At 49.5% G+C, this 16,955-nt stretch overlaps 1 protein-coding gene across 5 annotated transcripts in view; it reads right to left on the bottom strand.

The window, feature by feature from the left end:
* EVI5 (ecotropic viral integration site 5) overlaps positions 1 to 16,955 on the bottom strand; it is a 1,064,947-nt gene that overhangs the window by 408,718 nt on the left and 639,274 nt on the right. For all 5 annotated transcript variants that reach the window (XM_086953930.1, XM_086953933.1, XM_086953929.1 and 2 more), the window contains one exon: positions 362 to 508. In XM_086953930.1, coding sequence (XP_086810056.1) covers positions 362 to 508 — 147 coding nt within the window. The remainder of the gene's footprint in view (positions 1 to 361; positions 509 to 16,955) is intronic.

The raw sequence follows: 16,955 nt of genomic DNA, 5'->3' as shown, positions 1-16,955 counted from the left end.
CGGTGTTTGCCCGTAATCGGCACCGACAATTATTTCCAAACCCCTGCACATGATTATGGGACAACAACCACATCATGGCGCTGTGTCTCATAATTCTCAGCAGAATGTATGTAAAATGAATAACTCTACCATATAGGGAATGCTGGCACTGCCATGCGGCAACAGTGACAGGAGCTATTGGTAGTGCCAGCTACAGTGGAGTCCTGTGAAGGGCTCGAGCCAAGGCACTTGTTTATGTATTTATTTAAATAAATGAAGCACTGGTTTTGGTTGTAACTTTAGAAAACGAGAGGTGGCTTCCAGGAAACATGGCAGCGGCTCCAATGAGAGCTGTCAAAGGTGCACGAGCCGGGGGGGTTACCTTGCACTCCGTCTCCGCCTGCTTGCGCTTGGACTCCGTCAGCTGGGCCTGCAGGCCTTTGTTCTGCGCGCTCAGGTGCTGCACCTTGGCCTGCAAACTGCTGACCTCCTGCTCCGCCCTCCGGAGATGGTTGCTGTTGATCTGGTTCTGCAATGTTTAGAAAAAAGAAGTTACAAAGAGGAAGAGATAACGGGAGGTGTCAAGAGGTCTCGGCGATGCTTATCGCACCTACAGTATTCGGGCAGCGTGACTAATAGGCCTCTTCACGGAAATGTGCCCATCTCAGTTTGTGGGCAACATTTAAACTATAACACAAAATATTAAAAATGCACTGGAAAGTTTAACATCAAAAAACCGGGCCCGAGACTATCTGAGGCAGGTCACGAAAGGCAGATGTATGCAGTTGATTTGCTACACTTATAACAACTGAAGTAACTCACAGAATGTGTATACAACATCGTTTACACCCTTTTCTACATCACTGCAGCTGCTATGTCGAGTGACACGGCTATCCTGTAACCAATTGAAAACGTGCTCATCTTTAAATAATTCAAAATCTCAATAAATACCTTCTATATTTCAGCGAGACCTAAAAAGTAAGATGTAATCTCAAAGTACGAAAGGAAGCACGCACACAGCCAAGCTGGCTGTGTATGTCCCAATACCCAAATAAGGTATAGTGTGCACCGAGTCCGAGTCACCAGAGGTATAGTGCGGGAGAGCAGTTAGGCTTATCTAGAGGACGTGTTAAGCATTTATTGTACTCACTTAATCAAGATTAATGGCACACACTCAGAGACAGAATCCAGACCAATTAAGTACGTATAAAAATTGTTATTTTTAGAACTAAGCAGGACTGGGCACATGTAAGTAACATATACCCTCAAATGCACGACTTTCCAAAGAAATGCAGTTGTGGTTGAAATTGCAATAGTTACAGATAATATCTAGGTATATTGATAACAAATTGCAGCAGATAGTTCATTCTGAACAGAGTCCCACTGCTGAGAGCTGTACAAGCCCTAAAACGTTATTTTTAATTTATTATTATAATTGGCAACACAATTGGTGAAGCACTTCCCACATTAATATTTACAGTGTATGCAAGAGTTCCTTGAGGTGCATTATTATTCTGAGGCCAAATGAGAAGCCAACTGCTAAGTGTATTCCCAAATTACAGAAATTGCATTACTCCAATCTCCAGAATAGAATTGGTTTAGAATTGGGTATGATGCTTTATCAGCCTCTGCATAAAGCTTTCTGGCTAATGTTATGGCTTCCGCTAGACACGAACCCTGTACTTTGAACTGGGCTCTTTATTTCCTATTTTGAATGGAGGTCTAGCCTAGTGGAAGTACCTCTAAAGCACCATTAGAGATTGGTTGTTCTGAGCCCACGTACAGATATGTGAAGGAAACCAACATGTTTGAAATATCATTAATGGGCAGACCATTGCTAGGCAACAATGTTTAACTTTCAATCGTCAGACATTTTTGCAATCTGATTTTTTTTTTGTATTATCACTTTAAATTTTACAATATGAGGCACACTATTTAAAAAAAACACAATGTGCTGTCAATTCAGTCAATTTAATAAATCAACTGAACATACAATTGGCATCTGTCCAGTTTCTTTAGAAAACATAACAATGAGATCAGTAGCCGTTGCACAAGTTACTTACCTTCGGTAACGATATATCTGTAAGAAACTGTAGTTAGTGTTAGATTCCTTACCTTAGAATATCCCCAGGCGTCAGACTGGAACCGGAAAGTTTTCGTCAGCACTACCCTTGCGCGTCGGTTGGCGTCCTCTGCAGCTCCGCGTCCGTCGTCGGAGTCGTGATCGTCGGGATGACGTCGTTGGAGTACTTAGACGCCGCCCTCGCGCGCCTACGTCAGTTCTGTACATAGATTTTCACGCCAGGAACGCAGAGCCATGATAGAAACCGACACTGGTGCCATGAAACTAGGGCCCTGAAAGGGATGTCCTTAACCCTAGATATCGGTTCACAGAACGGGGAGGATGGGCGGGGTGGTAAGGAATCTAACACGAACTACTGTTTCTTATAGATATATCGTTACTGAAGGTAAGTAACTTGTGCATCTGAAAGAAACAGGTTAGTGTTAGATTCCTTACCTTAGAATAGATACCCCAGCAATACCAACCCAGGTGGTGGGTCTGCGAACCAAGCTCACACCAGAAAGTCCTGGAGAACGGAAAGGCCGAAAAAGCCATCCCTCTGGACTTTACTGTCCAGGCAGTAGTGCCTAGCAAATGTGTGCAGTGAGGCCCACATAGCTGCCTGACAGATCTCCTGCAATGGAACTCCTCGACCCAGGGCAGTAGTTGCTGCGGTGGCCCGAGTGGAATGGGAGGCTCCTTTTTCGCCAAGGAGTAGCAAACCTTGATGCACAAGACGACCCACCGAGAGATGGTTCGCTTGTGCACCGCCCTTCCCTTCTTAGCACCCACGTAACCAACAAAGAGCTGGTCGTCCACCCGGAACTGGCATGTGCGGTCTAGATAGAAGGAGAGGGCACGTTTTGAGTCCAGACGGTGGATCCTCTCTTCCTCTTTCGAGGGATGCGTAGGCGGAAAGAAGGTGGGCAAGGTGATGGACTGCCCGATATGAAAGGCTGTGACCACCTTGGGCAGGAAAGAAGACGAGTCCTCAGAACAACCTTGGCCGGATGGACCGAGAGGAAAAGAGGTTTATAAGATAAATTCTGGAGCAAACTCACTCTCCTGGCAGAGGTGATGGCCACCTGGAATGCAGTTTTAAGAATTAGAAGACGAAGAGGACAGTTATGAAGTGGCTCAAAGGGAGCACACATCAGATACATCAGTACAAGATTCAAGTCCCACTGAGGCATCACGAAGGGAACAGGAGGAAACATGTGCGTGATGCCTTTCAAGAATCTATTTACAACAGGGGACTTGAAAAGAGAAGGTAGCCCTTGATAGTGCCCAGAGCAGAGCCCTGCTGGGTAAGAGAAAGAAGGAAGAGGAGAACCTCTGAAAGGGGGGCAGAGAGAGGATCCACAGCCTTTGCTGTGCACCATGCCACAAATTTATTCCACCTGCAGGCGTATACCATATTTGTAGAGGGATGCCTGGCTGCCAGAATCACGTCATAGACCCCAAGACCACACTCGGAGGCATCCTCCTCTACAGGCCACCAGGACCCCGCGCACAATTTAGTGAAGACATCACGGACTTCATCACTCCACACGCGCTCCCCTCCGAGGATTACATCCTTTTGGGAGACCTCAACTTCCACCTTGAAATGAACAACGACCGCAACACCACCACCCTTTTGGACAACCTCGCCAACCTCGGACTTAAACAACTTGTCACCACCCCCACCCACATCGCAGGTCACACACTCGACCTTATCTTCACCTCCAGCAAACATATCTCCTTCAGCCACACCACAGCTCTCCTTTGGACTGACCACAGCTGCGTTCACATCCAACAACCACCCCCAGCCCACTCTGCGAAGAAACTGGAACAAAATCACCATCGACCAGATCTCCTCATCGCTTCTTCAAAACCCCCCCGCCCACTCCTCAAACCCCGACCAAGCAGCCACTAACCTCACCCAATGGTTATCCAACAGCGCCGACATCCTAGCACCACTGAAAAAACGACAAATCAAACTAGGCAGCAAGAAGGCCTCCTGGTTCAACGATGATCTTAAGAAATCCAAGAAACTCTGTCGCTCCCTTGAGAAGGCCTGGAAAAAAGACCCAAACACCAGCACCAAGGACGCCTTCAACAACGCCACCCGCATACACCACCAACTGATCCGGAATGCCAAGAAAGCCGCTTTCAAGGACCGACTAGATAGCAACGCCCACAACAGCAAGGAATTATTCAACATCGTCAAGGAATTTACCAACCCCTCGGCCAACTCCAACGACATCACCCCCTCTCAAGCCCTCTGCGACTCCCTATCCTCATTCTTCCACAACAAAATTGCAGACATCCACAACAGCTTCGACAACCGACCCGATGACCAACCCACCCAACCCTCTGCAGGACCCCCACCCCCCTTGAACATCCTCAATGACTGGAACCCAATCTCCACTGAGGACACCATCCGTCTGATGAACTCTATCCACTCAGGATCCCCCACAGACCCATGCCCTCACCACATCTTTTACAAAGCAGACTCCATTATAGCACCGCACCTTCGAGACGTCATCAACTGCTCCCTCAACTCCGCAACCTTCCCGGAAAGTTGGAAGCATGCCGAACTCAGCGCCCTCCTGAAGAAACCCACAGCTGACCCCACCGAACTCAAAAACTACCGCCCTATCTCGCTCCTTCCATTCCCGGCCAAAGTCATCGAGAAAGCGGTCAACAACCAGCTCGCCGCCTTCCTCGAAACCAACAAATCCCTCGACTCCTCACAGTCCGGCTTCCGAGCCAAACACAGCACTGAAACCGCCCTCATCGCAGCAACAGACGACATTCGAACTCTTCTGGACAATGGAGACACAGTCGCCCTCATCCTCCTCGACCTCTCCGTAGCCTTCGACAAAGTCTGCCATAGCACCCTTTTACAGCGCCTCAGAAACGTCGGAATCCAAGGAAAAGCACTGGAATGGATCACCTCGTTCCTCACCGGAAGAACTCAGAGAGTCCGCCTCCCACCATTCAAGTCAGAGGCCACTGAAGTCATCTGCGGCGTACCACAAGGATCTTCACTCAGCCCCACCCTCTTCAACGTATACATGAGCCCCCTTGCGGTCATCGCACGCCAACACAACCTCAACATCGTCTCCTACGCCGATGACACTCAACTGATCCTATCACTCACCAGAGACCCTAACACTGCCAAAACCAACCTACATGAAGGAATGAAAGAAGTAGCCGACTGGATGAAACACAGCCGTCTGAAACTGAACTCAGACAAAACAGAAGTCCTCATCCTAGGCACCTCCCCCTCCGCCTGGGATGACTCTTGGTGGCCAGAGGCTCTTGGAAAAGCACCCATCCCGACGGACCACGCACGGAACCTGGGCGTCATCCTAGATTCCTCACTCTCGATGAACAGACAAGTCAACGCCGTTTCTTCATCTTGCTTCAACATTCTTCGCATGCTCAAAAAAACATTTCGCTGGATCCCCACCGAAACTAGAAAAACGGTCACCCACGCACTGGTCACGAGCCGCCTGGACTACGGAAACACCCTATACGCCGGTACCACCGCAAAACTCCAAAAAAAACTCCAACGCATCCAGAACGCTTCAGCCAGGCTCATATTAGACATCCCGCGTAAAGAACACATCTCTGGTCACCTGAAAAACCTCCACTGGCTCCCCGTCAATAAGAGGATTACTTTCCGCCTCCTAACCCACGCACACAAAGCACTTTACGAAATTGGACCCGAATGCCTCAACACACGACTGTCCTTCTACACCCCCTCCCGCCAGCTACGATCCTCCAACCAAGCCCTTGCCACTGTACCTCGCATCAACAAAACCACCATGGGAGGCAGATCCTTCTCCTACCTGGCAGCTAAAACCTGGAACTCACTTCCCACTCACCTTCGCCTTACTCACAACCACCTAGCATTCAGAAAGCAACTTAAAACGTGGATATTCGACAAGTAATTCCCCACCCTTCTTCAAGCACCTTGAGACCCTCTGGGTATGTAGCGCGCTATATAAATTTCTTGACTTGACTTGACTTCTGGAGGCAAGTCAAATGGGCTCAACTTCCGCCACTCAATCTCCACGCATGTAGGTGGAGACTGGACAGGTTCAGGTGGAGGACCGTCCCTTGCTGCTGCGACAGAAGGTCCTCCTGAAGAGGCAGACGAATCGGGGAATCGACTGACATGCTGAGTAGCTCGGGATACCAGTATCTTCGTGCCCAGTCCGGAACCACAAGGATGACTTGGGCCCAGTCTCGCCTGATCTTCTTCAGCACTCTGGGCAGAAGTGGTATAGGCGGAAAGGTGTATAACAGACCGCAGCTCCGCTCGTGACGAAAAGCGTCACCGAGCGAGTGCCGCCTTGGAAATTCCAACACCAGAGCTGATGACATTGCGCGTTCTCTTCGGTGGCGAATAGATCTAACCAAGGCTCTCTCCACTGCTGAAAGAGAATGTGCCCCACGTCCGAGTTCAAACGCCATTCGTGATCCATCATGCACCGGCGGCTGAGTTCGTCCGTCCTGGCGTTCAGGGAACCTGCCAGGTGTTGAACCACCAGGGTGACGCCCTGGTGTTCCAGCCATGTCCAGAGGCACAGAGCCTCCTGAGAAAGGGTCCACGACCCCACTCAGCTCTGTTTGATGCAGTAACACATGGCGGTGGTGTTGTTCGTGAACACCTGCACTACACTTCCCTGGACAGAAGGAAGGAATGCCTTCAGTGCAAGTCGGATCGCCCGCAACTCCAGAAGGTTGATATGGAGCCGGGACTCCGCCGGAGACCAGAGGCCTCTGATTTCCACCTCTCCCATGTGGCCCTCCCATACCAGGAGGGACGCATCCGTCACTAATACGTGCTCCGGTTGGGGTAGGGAGAGGGATCTGCCACTGACCCAATCGCGGTTCGTGAGCCGCCACTGTAACTGACTCGCAGTGCCCTCTGAGATCAGGATGTGGTAGGACAGGTTGCCCTGATGCTGTGCCCACTGAAACTTTAGGTCCCACTGCAGAGCCCGCATCCGCCACCTGGCGTGATGCACTATAAGGATGCAGGAGGCCATCAGCCCCAGGAGCCGCAGCGACAATCTGACCGAAACTCAGGATAAAGGCTGAAAGATTGGAATCAGAGCCTGAATATCCCGAAACCGTTGTTCGGTGGGATAAACCCAAAACTGCACCGAGTACAGAACCGCCCGATGAAAAGGAGCTTCTGAGAGGGGCACAGGTGTGACTTCGGCACGTTGATGGAGAACCCAAGCGAGTGCAGGAGGTAGGCAGTAGTCTGGAGGTGGGAGACGACTGTTTGGGGCGAGCTCGCCTTCAACAACCAATCGTCAAGCTAGGGGGAGACTGAAACCCCTGATCTGCGCAGATGAGCTGCGACCACCGCCATCACTTTTGTGAACACCCGGGGGGCTCTGGTAAGGCCGAAGGGGAGCACGGTAAACTGAAAGTGCTTGTGGCCTACCGTGAACCGCAGGTAGAGCCGGTTGGTCGGCAGGACGGGGATGTGGAAATATGCGTCCTGCAAGTCAAACACGACCATCCAGTCTCCAGGGTCTAGGGCAGCTAAGACCTGAGCCAATGTCAGCATCTTGAACTTCTTGAGCCGGGTGGTGGCGTCGGGCCACGTTCCGATCCACAGGGAGGCCTGTAGAGGGCTTGGACCAGGTGCCCATCAGAAACGTCAGTGAGGGCTTCGTTAAACGGCAGTACATGCTCAGAGGAGCTTGCCTGCGGTTTGAGCACCTCAGTGAGGAGGTTAGTCCTCGAGGCTGCGACAGGGAGGTCAAGAGCAAAGGCCTTGGCCACCCTTTTTAACACCACGCTATAAGTAGCCCCCTCCTCCGAAGCCACGGAGGGAGGAGTGACGAATCCAGTGTCAGGGGGAGTGTCCAGACCACAGGCCTCCTCAGGCGAAGTGTCCAGACCACTGGCCTACCTCATCGACACATCACCAGACGTCGCCTTCCTCACAGAAACTTGGATGAACGCCTCCTCAGCCCCCGACATCGCCATAGCCATCCCGGATGGCTACAAGATCACCTGGAAGGACTGAGCCAACCAAACCGGAGGAGGCATCGCCATCGTCCACAGAAACACCATCCGCATCACGACCAACTCCGACGACACCCTCACCGCCGCCGAGCACCTTCACTTCCAGATACACACTGACCCCAAGACCACCCTCAGAGGCACCCTCATCTACAGACCCCCAGGACCACGCACACAATTCAGCGAAGCCATCGCAGACTTCATCAGCCCACACACCCTAACCTCCTCAGACTACATCCTCCTAGGAGACCTCAACTTCCACCTGGACAACACCAATGACAGCAACACCGCTGCCCTGCTGGACAACCTCGCCAACCTCGGACTCAAGCAACTGGTGGCCACCCCCACCCACTACGCCGGCCACACGCTTGACCCCATCTTCTCCTCCAGCAAGCACATTTCCTTCAGCCACTCCACCGGACTACACTGGACAGATCAAAGCTGTGTCCACTTCAACTTCAGGAGAACCGCGACCCACCACATCCCACAGCGGGTTCCCCGCAGAAGCTGGAGCAAGATCACCACCGACCAGCTCATCACCTCCTTCGGCCAAAACCCTCCCACCAACACGACAGACCCCAACGAAGCAGCCTGCAACCTCATGCAGTGGCTCACCAACTGCACCGATGACCTCGCACCACTGAAGAACCCTCCCAGCAAACCCGGCAGCAAGAAAGCCTCCTGGTTCACCAAAGACCTTAAGAACTCTAAGAAAACCTGCTGCACCCTCGAGAAAGCCTGGCGCCACGACCAGACAACAGAGAACATGACAGCCCTCAAGAACGCCACTCGCAAACACCACCAGCTGATCCGCACCACCAAAAGGACCACATTCAAAGAACGACTGGACTACAACTCCCACAACAGCAAGGAACTCTTCAGCATCGTTAAAGAGCTCTCCAACCCCAGCGCCGGCACCAATGACATCATACCCTTGCAAGACCTCTGCGACTTACTCGCCTCGTTCTTTCACCGCAAGATCGCCGACATACACAACAGCTTCGGCGCACAGACCACGCACCCAACCACAGAACCAGCAACCCCCACCACCACCCTCTGCACCTGGACCTCGGTTAGCACCGAAGACACCACCAGCACGAAGAACACCATCCACTCTGGCTCCCCAACCGACCCGTGCCCACACCACATCTTCAGCAAAGCCGACTCCATCATCGCACCCCAACTCCGGGACATCATTAACAGCTCCTTCACATCCGCCACCTTCCCGGAGAGCTGGAAACACGCCGAGCTCAGCGCCCTCCTGAAGAAACCCACTGCGGACCCCACGGACCTCAAGAACTTCCGCCCCATCTCGCTCCTCCCTTTTCCGGCCAAAGTCATCGAGAAGACCGTCAACAAACAACTCGCCGCCTTCCTCTAGACAAACGGATCCCTCGACCCCTCGCAGTCCGGCTTCCAAGCAAACCACAGCACCAAGACCGCCCTCATCGCAGCTACCGATGACATCAGGTCCCTGCTCGACAACGGGGAAACAGCTGCCCTCATCCTCCTGGACCTCTCAGCAGCCTTCGACACCGTATGCCACCGCACCCTGATACAGCGCCTCAGCAACACCGAAATCCAAGGAAAGGCCTTGGAGTGGATCACCTCGTTCCTCGCCGGTAGAGCCCAGAGAGTCCGCCTCCCCCTGTTCCGGTCCGCTGCCACGGATGTCATCTGCGACGTCCCGCAAGGATCCTCTCTCAGCCCCACCCTCTTCAACGTGTACATGAGCCCCCTTGCAGCGATCGCATGCCAACACAACCTAAACATCATCTCCTACGCAGAATACACCCAGCTGATCCTTTCCGTCACCAACGACCCCGCCACCGCGAGAGCCAGCCTCCAGGTAGGAATGAAAGACGTCACGGAATGGATGAAGCTCAGCCGTCTGAAACTGAACTCAGACAAGACGGAAGTCCTCATCCTGGGAACATCTGCCTCTGTCTGGGACGACTCCTGGTGGCCCCCTGCCCTGGGAACCGCCCCCAAACCAACGGATAATTCACGCAACCTGGGCTTCATCCTGGACTCCTCCCTCTCGATGACCAAGCAAGTCAACGCAGTCTCGTCATCCTGTTTCAACACCCTGCGCATGCTCCGTAAGATCTTCTGATGGATCCCCACTAACACCAGGAAGACGGTCACCCAGGCCCTCGTCACCAGCCGACTAGACTACGGGAACACCCTCTACGCTGGAACCACAGCCAAACTCCAGAAAAGACTCCAGCGCATACAGAACGCTTCTGCACGACTCATTCTGGACATCCCCCGCCACAGCCACATCTCTCCCCTGCTGAGAGACCTGCACTGGCTCCCCGTAAGCAAGAGGATCACGTTCAGACTCCTCACCCACACACACAAGGCTCTCCACGACATGGGCCCCAAATACCTCAACAACCGCCTCACTTTCTACACACCCACCCGCCAACTCCGGTCCGCCAGCCTCGCCCTCGCCACCGTCCCACGCATTCGCAGAGCCACCGCCAGAGAAAGATCCTTCTCCTACCTGGCGGCCAAGACATGGAACTCCCTCCCCGCCCACCTACGTCTGACCCAGGACCACCTCTCCTTCAGGAAACAGCTCAAGACCTGGCTCTTCGAGCAGTAGTGGCTCACCCCCCCTGTGCCAGCGCCTTGAGACCCTAACGGGTGAGTAGTGCGCTATACAAACCCAGTCCTGGCTTAACTGGCACTGCTGTGCCAGAGTGTCCTCAGACCCCTCCCTGTCCTCCTCGTCATCCATGTCCTGGAAACCAAGCAAAAATGATGGAGCTAGGTTGTAGGTGAATTGTTCACTCCAGCGTCGCACCGGGACCGGTGCTGAAACCGGGGATGGTGTCGTCCGAAGACTGCACCAGGAGCGACACCCTCAGGGTTGGCGCCAGCGGAGGAGTTGTGAGGTCGACTGGCGACGACCCGGATCCAGGTCTGGTTCCTGTGGGGCCCTGCGGCGTCGGGATCGGAGTCGACGACGGTGCCTAAGCACCCGACGGCGACGGGGCCGCCGCCGGCCCGCTAGGGCCCCCAGTCAGACCCGCGGGGCTCGAAGGCGCCTCGACAGGTTCCGATGGAGGGAAGAGAGTCCTCATGGCCATGAGGAAAGCACTCATCTCCTCTGGCATCACGTGCAGCTCAGGGACCGGCGGGTGTGGAACTGAACGCGTCGGGGGGGAGTCAGAAGAGCAATGACGCCTCTTCCGACTTCTTTTTCGAGTGCCTCGACTTACTGGAGGACTTGGAGCCCAACGAGAGTGGTGACTCGACGAGCGGCGATGACTGCAGCTCCGCAACCGGTCCCTTGACTTCCTCCTTGACCGGGACCTCGAGCGGTGCGGAGCCGACTGCCGGAGCTCGAGCAGCTTATGGGACCGCTCCCGTCTAGCCTTCGAGTTCAAGGCAGGGCAATCGCGGCACGAATTGTCATCGTGGTCGGCCCCTAGGCAGTAAAGGCACCAATGGTGGTGGTCGGTCACCGACATCAGGCGGTGACAAGCGTTGCAAGGTTTAAAACCAGGCATCCCTAACGCACCGCGAGTGGAAATCGACTCGAAAAGTGATCAAAAGAGATAAAAAAAGTTAGTCAAAAAATGACTTGAGTACTGCTCTTCCAGGATCTGGGCTTGCTGGCGCGCAAAAAAGAACGGACGTCAGCGCACGAGGGCGGCGTCTAAGTACTCCGACGACGTCATCCCGGCGATCACGACGGATGCGGAGCCGCAGACGCCTACCGATGCACTAGGGTACTGCTGACGAAAACTTTCCGGATCCAGTCTGACGCCTGGGGATATTCTAAGGTAAGGAATCTAACACCAACCTGTTTCTTTCAGATATCTTTTTTTTTTTTTTAAGGAGTCGCCTGTCCTGAAATTCGAGGTGAAGCCCCATCAAGAAGGGAACACTATCAAACCTAGACTGATTTCAATCATGTTAGAGCTCTTTCAGTGAAGTATAGTTTGGATCTTGTGGCACACTGAGCAAGGGAGTAAGACATACCCTCGGCCACTTAGGATGTTGCATCAGACACACAAATGGTGATGGGAGGAATGCTTGCAAATACACTGGCAGTCGCTCTGAGAAGCATTGCAACCCATGACTTTTCACCCACTGTCCCTCTGTGGACAGAGGCCCACCTTTTACAAATCAGTTTATTTATTCTCTCTAAACAGGTCCAGCCTTGTTCTTGTCAGGCATTAGCATTAATGTGGAGTGGAACTGGGAGTCTCCTGTCAATAGAGAAACAAGTCAAGGGTACAACAAGATGGAAGTGACCCCACTTAACTACCTGTTAACCTGTGGAGGGTAGCCCTTCCAGTGAACAATGGGGCTGGAAAGGACATTGGGAACTCTCTAAGCTTCAAAGGGACAGACGTCTCCTTTCCTCGAGGCTCCAAAGCCTGACTCACTATAAGAAGCCCCTGGACGAACTCTGCAATTTACAAGCGCTACCTGGGGCTCTCTCCGCTATCCATCTTGGGGATCCCTGATATGTTGAAAAAGAAAATGGAATACAGTGTGAACACACATCTATCACACATAGAAGTAAGATATACACAAGCATCATCCATGTCCCACATGTATGAGCAAAGCACTCGGTTGCAGGGAATTAGCAGGCCAGTAAGGCTGGCATAAGCCAGAAAGTGACTCAACCTGACAGAGGCAGTTAAAAAGGCATCTCTTTGCCACTGCAATCTTCCAGCTGTGTCAGGTGTCCACAGCCCAGTAAGCTGACAATAGTCACATTCAGTAATGGATGCATGCTTGATGTCCGCTTCCAGGCCCTATAGCCCTCCTATGGATCTCTAATAGTATTTTTTATTGTATACCAGTGGTGCTCATCCTTTTCACTTCTGTGGACGTCAACTTACTCATTACTGGAACCCAGAGACTCCCACTGAATGATTATTGGAATCAGGGGAGCCTCAATGTGTCATTACTGGAAGCCGGGGAACCCGGTCTAAGTACTTTTGATGATTTGAACCACAAAACAATACACTGAAAATACAGAAACACAAATTCATCAAACAAATATACAAATGATGACATTTTCACAAAAATAGGAAGGTTGGAACTTTTCTAAATTCAATTAAGGCCACACATTGTCTATACTATATTCTATTTGATGCACTTACACTGCTTCCACGAATCAATCTGAGGATACCAGCTTCATTTTTAACCTCCAATTTCAAATTCCTTCACATTTACGGAATGTTTAAAAAATAAAATTTTACTTCTTTATTTATATACACTTTATTATTCTGTTAAAATTATTTCATTTTCTAAGAAGTCGCTGGCCCCTTGAGTACGCTTTGCGCACCACCCTAAGGGTCACCGAACCACTGGTTAAGAACCACTTTTGTATACAATAAATGTTCATCACTGCTACTGTTTTATTTTAATTTCGTGACTGTGTATTTTATTATTTTACAACTGTTCCACCTGTGGACTGTATTTTCCCAGAACTCAGATTATGCAAGTTTGGTGCACAATTTCTAGTACAGCCAGGGACCCTGCTGAAGTCTGAGAACATGAGCCGAGGCAACTGATGTTCACAAACTCAGTTCCACTGCACCCAGTGATGTCACTATGTAACCAATGTGTGGATCGTCAGTGCTTCTCCCTTCCACTTTTTACATCTTTTAGGAAACCACCCCACTTCTTGAGTCTGCAGGCTTCATAAATCCAAGTAGTTTACTTTTGCATTCACTACAATGGCAAGTGAGGGAGAGTTTGCACTGATGGAAAATGGTATCTTCAAGAACTGAATCTGTAGATGAGGTTCCTACATTCAATAAGTGGAGCAACACCATGGTGGTGTTTAACTGAGCTCAGAATGCAATGCTGCATCCTCCTGTGGCAAGATGGGTATACATTTCAGTATACTGATAATTTGGGCAAGATGAGATCCTTGGCCATAGAAAAACTACAGAGGGATTGAGCAACAACATTTCAGACAAGCATAGTATGTGGTGGATCTATCCAACATAATGGCAGAATCAAGCTCCATTATCTGATGGTTCAAAGTAACTGGGGCTGCAAATCGAAGAGTTAAAATCACAAATAATTCACTGGCTCTCTTTTCATCCCCAGACTGCACAGCCACATTTCCGGGATCTACAGGGGAAGACAAAAACCAGAGTAGGCATGGACTTATGTTTTTCTGTGGGAAAGAGTCTTCTATAGTCAGTTTTGTTAAGAAAGGCAAGGATCCAAGGGAGGTTGGCTCCTATAGGCCAATCAGCCTTTTAAATACAGATTATAAATTAGTGACGAAAATATGGGCCACCCGATTCACCCCCGCGGCACAGTATGCAATTCACACAGATCAATCTGGCTTTATAGCAGGCCGGTCAATGTCATCTAATACCGCCTATTTAACTCAAGCAATTGATTATTTTAAAATCCACCAAACCTCTGCAATAATAATTATGGTTGATGCCGAGAAGGCATTCGACCTTGTGAATTGGGATGCATTATTTTATGAAAGGTATTGTTCCTGTTGCAAATAATTTACATGCTCCAGAATTCATATCAAGGAGCCCAAGCTCAGATTAGGATAAATTCTAAATCCGCAGGGATGATAGATATTAGACGTGGGACTCGGCGGCAAGGGTGCCCCCTGTCGCCAGTGTTATTTACTTTCTTTATAGTACCTCTGACAGAAATAATTAGAGATAATTTAGATATAAAAACTCCAATAGAGGGGATGTCGAATTTATTTTTATTTGCGGACGACGTTATACTCTATCTTAAACCCGAAAAACAAAACACTGATAGGATTTTGAAGGAGTTTGCTGAGTTCGAGGCAATTGGAGGAAATAAGATAAATCATAAAAAACTGAAGTATTGGCGTTTAATGCCTGCTGTAATTTTCTCCCGGACAACTTAAGACTACAAGCATATTCTACTGAGCCGATTCGGTATTTGGGAATATAGGTCTCCAACCAATATGCAGATTTATTCAGGTTAAACTTTCAAGTAACATTGAGGAAAATTAAAGATCTGTTGGGAAAATGGATACTTCTCCATCTTACTTTGGTAGGGTGTGCTGCTTTAATAAAGATGTCAATACTACCCTTATTAATTTTTTTGTTCTCAAATATTCTGATTAAAATAAACACAGATTTTTTCAGTGAATTGGAAAAATTATTTTATAAAAAAGCGTCAAGGTTAACATTATCAATACTTCAACTGGATACTAGTTGGGGTGGGTTGGCCCATATCCGTACCTATTACGAAGCAGCATTCATGGATATGCTTGACAATAGGGGATCTTTCAGTAGTCTTTTTCCTAATAAAATGGTTCATGAAGCCGGAACTCAGCTGCCGGTCTTTTTAAAAACATCAAAATCTCCCAAAAAAGTACGATATAAGATGCTTCAAGCATTCTCTAACAGACTCCAGAAATTTTATTCTCAAACGGCCCAGTCTTCGGATTTTGGATATCTGGGTTTAACTGAGGCCAGAAGTTTGGGCCTCTGCATTCGGAATAGTCATTACTGGGAGGAGGTCCAGGCCGGATGTGGCATGCAGAGCAGATTGCTCTTTTTTAGCTTCCTCCAGGTTAGATTATTGATAAACAAATATATACCACTAGGAAATACTAGTACCTCATCGGTCCTTGCTGCAGTGTTTAAAACAAAATTGCGAGGTATAGGGAATTGGTACTGAGTTTTTCGAAATCAAGGGGATTACCCTCTCGTTAACAATAGTCTCGAGAAAATAAAGCATGAATTGTCTTCCAATTTTTCAGTTTGCGAGTGGAAAATTATTTGTTTGCACAGGGCTTAAGAGCAGCTAACTTTAAAAGGATGGTGTTTTTATCCCGATGGGCAGCTTATTATACCCCACACGCTCTGAATAAAAAACCTGAGCAAGACGTTGCTCTCTTTGGTTTATTAAAACAGAGCTTAAACCAGGCTCTATCAAGAGGTATGGGGGTGGGGAGGTGTGGGGGGGCAGGGGGACTGTTTTTATCAATCTCTTTCTTGGTGGCACGCTCACTGATCCTCCCGAATTGGAAAACAAATAAGGCCATGACCTTTCTCGAATGGTATAATAAAAATGAAAAGTAAGATCCTTTGAAGAAGCATACGCGAAAAGGGTGGGAGCTATCAGGAAATGTAGCTTAGTCTGGAAATATTTAGATCAGATAGAAAGCAATTTTCAGGGTTAAAATGTGGTTTTTTTTTTAGGTCTAGGAGTTATATATAGGTTGGTTTTAATGTATTTTAGCACCTGCACATTAGCTGATCTGGAATAGTTTTCTCCCTCATTGATTACGGGTTTTTCAGGGACATTATGAATACCCAAATAATGACTGTTCTAGCATACGTATTTTAGCTATCATGAAACTCTTTTTTAACTTTTTTTTTCTTCATTGTGTCCTTAGAGCTATTGTATAGTATGAATTAGGTCTATTGCACTTTAGCTATTCTTCAGAGAACATCTTTGGCACTTTAGCACTCGCACTTTACTTGAAATGCTATGATCTGGTTTTCAGTACATTAATATCTAGGATGATTATACTTAATGTAAAGGACGCTACAGGATAAGGAATATGCTACTTACCAGTATGCATCTGTTCTTGGCATAGAGGGCTGCAGAGTGGTACATTATGAATAGATCGCCATCTGGTGTTGGGCTCGGATGATTGCACTTTGTTTTTCTCTTGGAGAGTCTTTTGTATCTTGGTGACTCCTCCCTTGGTTGGTAGTGCGCATGGGCATCGGCTCCATCCTTAGATTGTTTTGCCATAGTAGGGTTAGATGGAGTAGTATAGTAGAATACAGATAAGAATACCCATGTAAGTGTATCTAAATAAGATAATGTTGGAACAGACACAGGTTTCCGGGGAGGCTGGGAGGGCATGTAC

This window comes from Lissotriton vulgaris, chromosome 1_1, assembly GCF_964263255.1.
Source record: "Lissotriton vulgaris chromosome 1_1, aLisVul1.2, whole genome shotgun sequence".
In the NCBI taxonomy this organism is placed as follows: domain Eukaryota; kingdom Metazoa; phylum Chordata; class Amphibia; order Caudata; family Salamandridae; genus Lissotriton; species Lissotriton vulgaris.
Note: the sequence above shows the minus strand (reverse complement) of the source record. Positions and strands in the feature narration are given on the sequence as shown.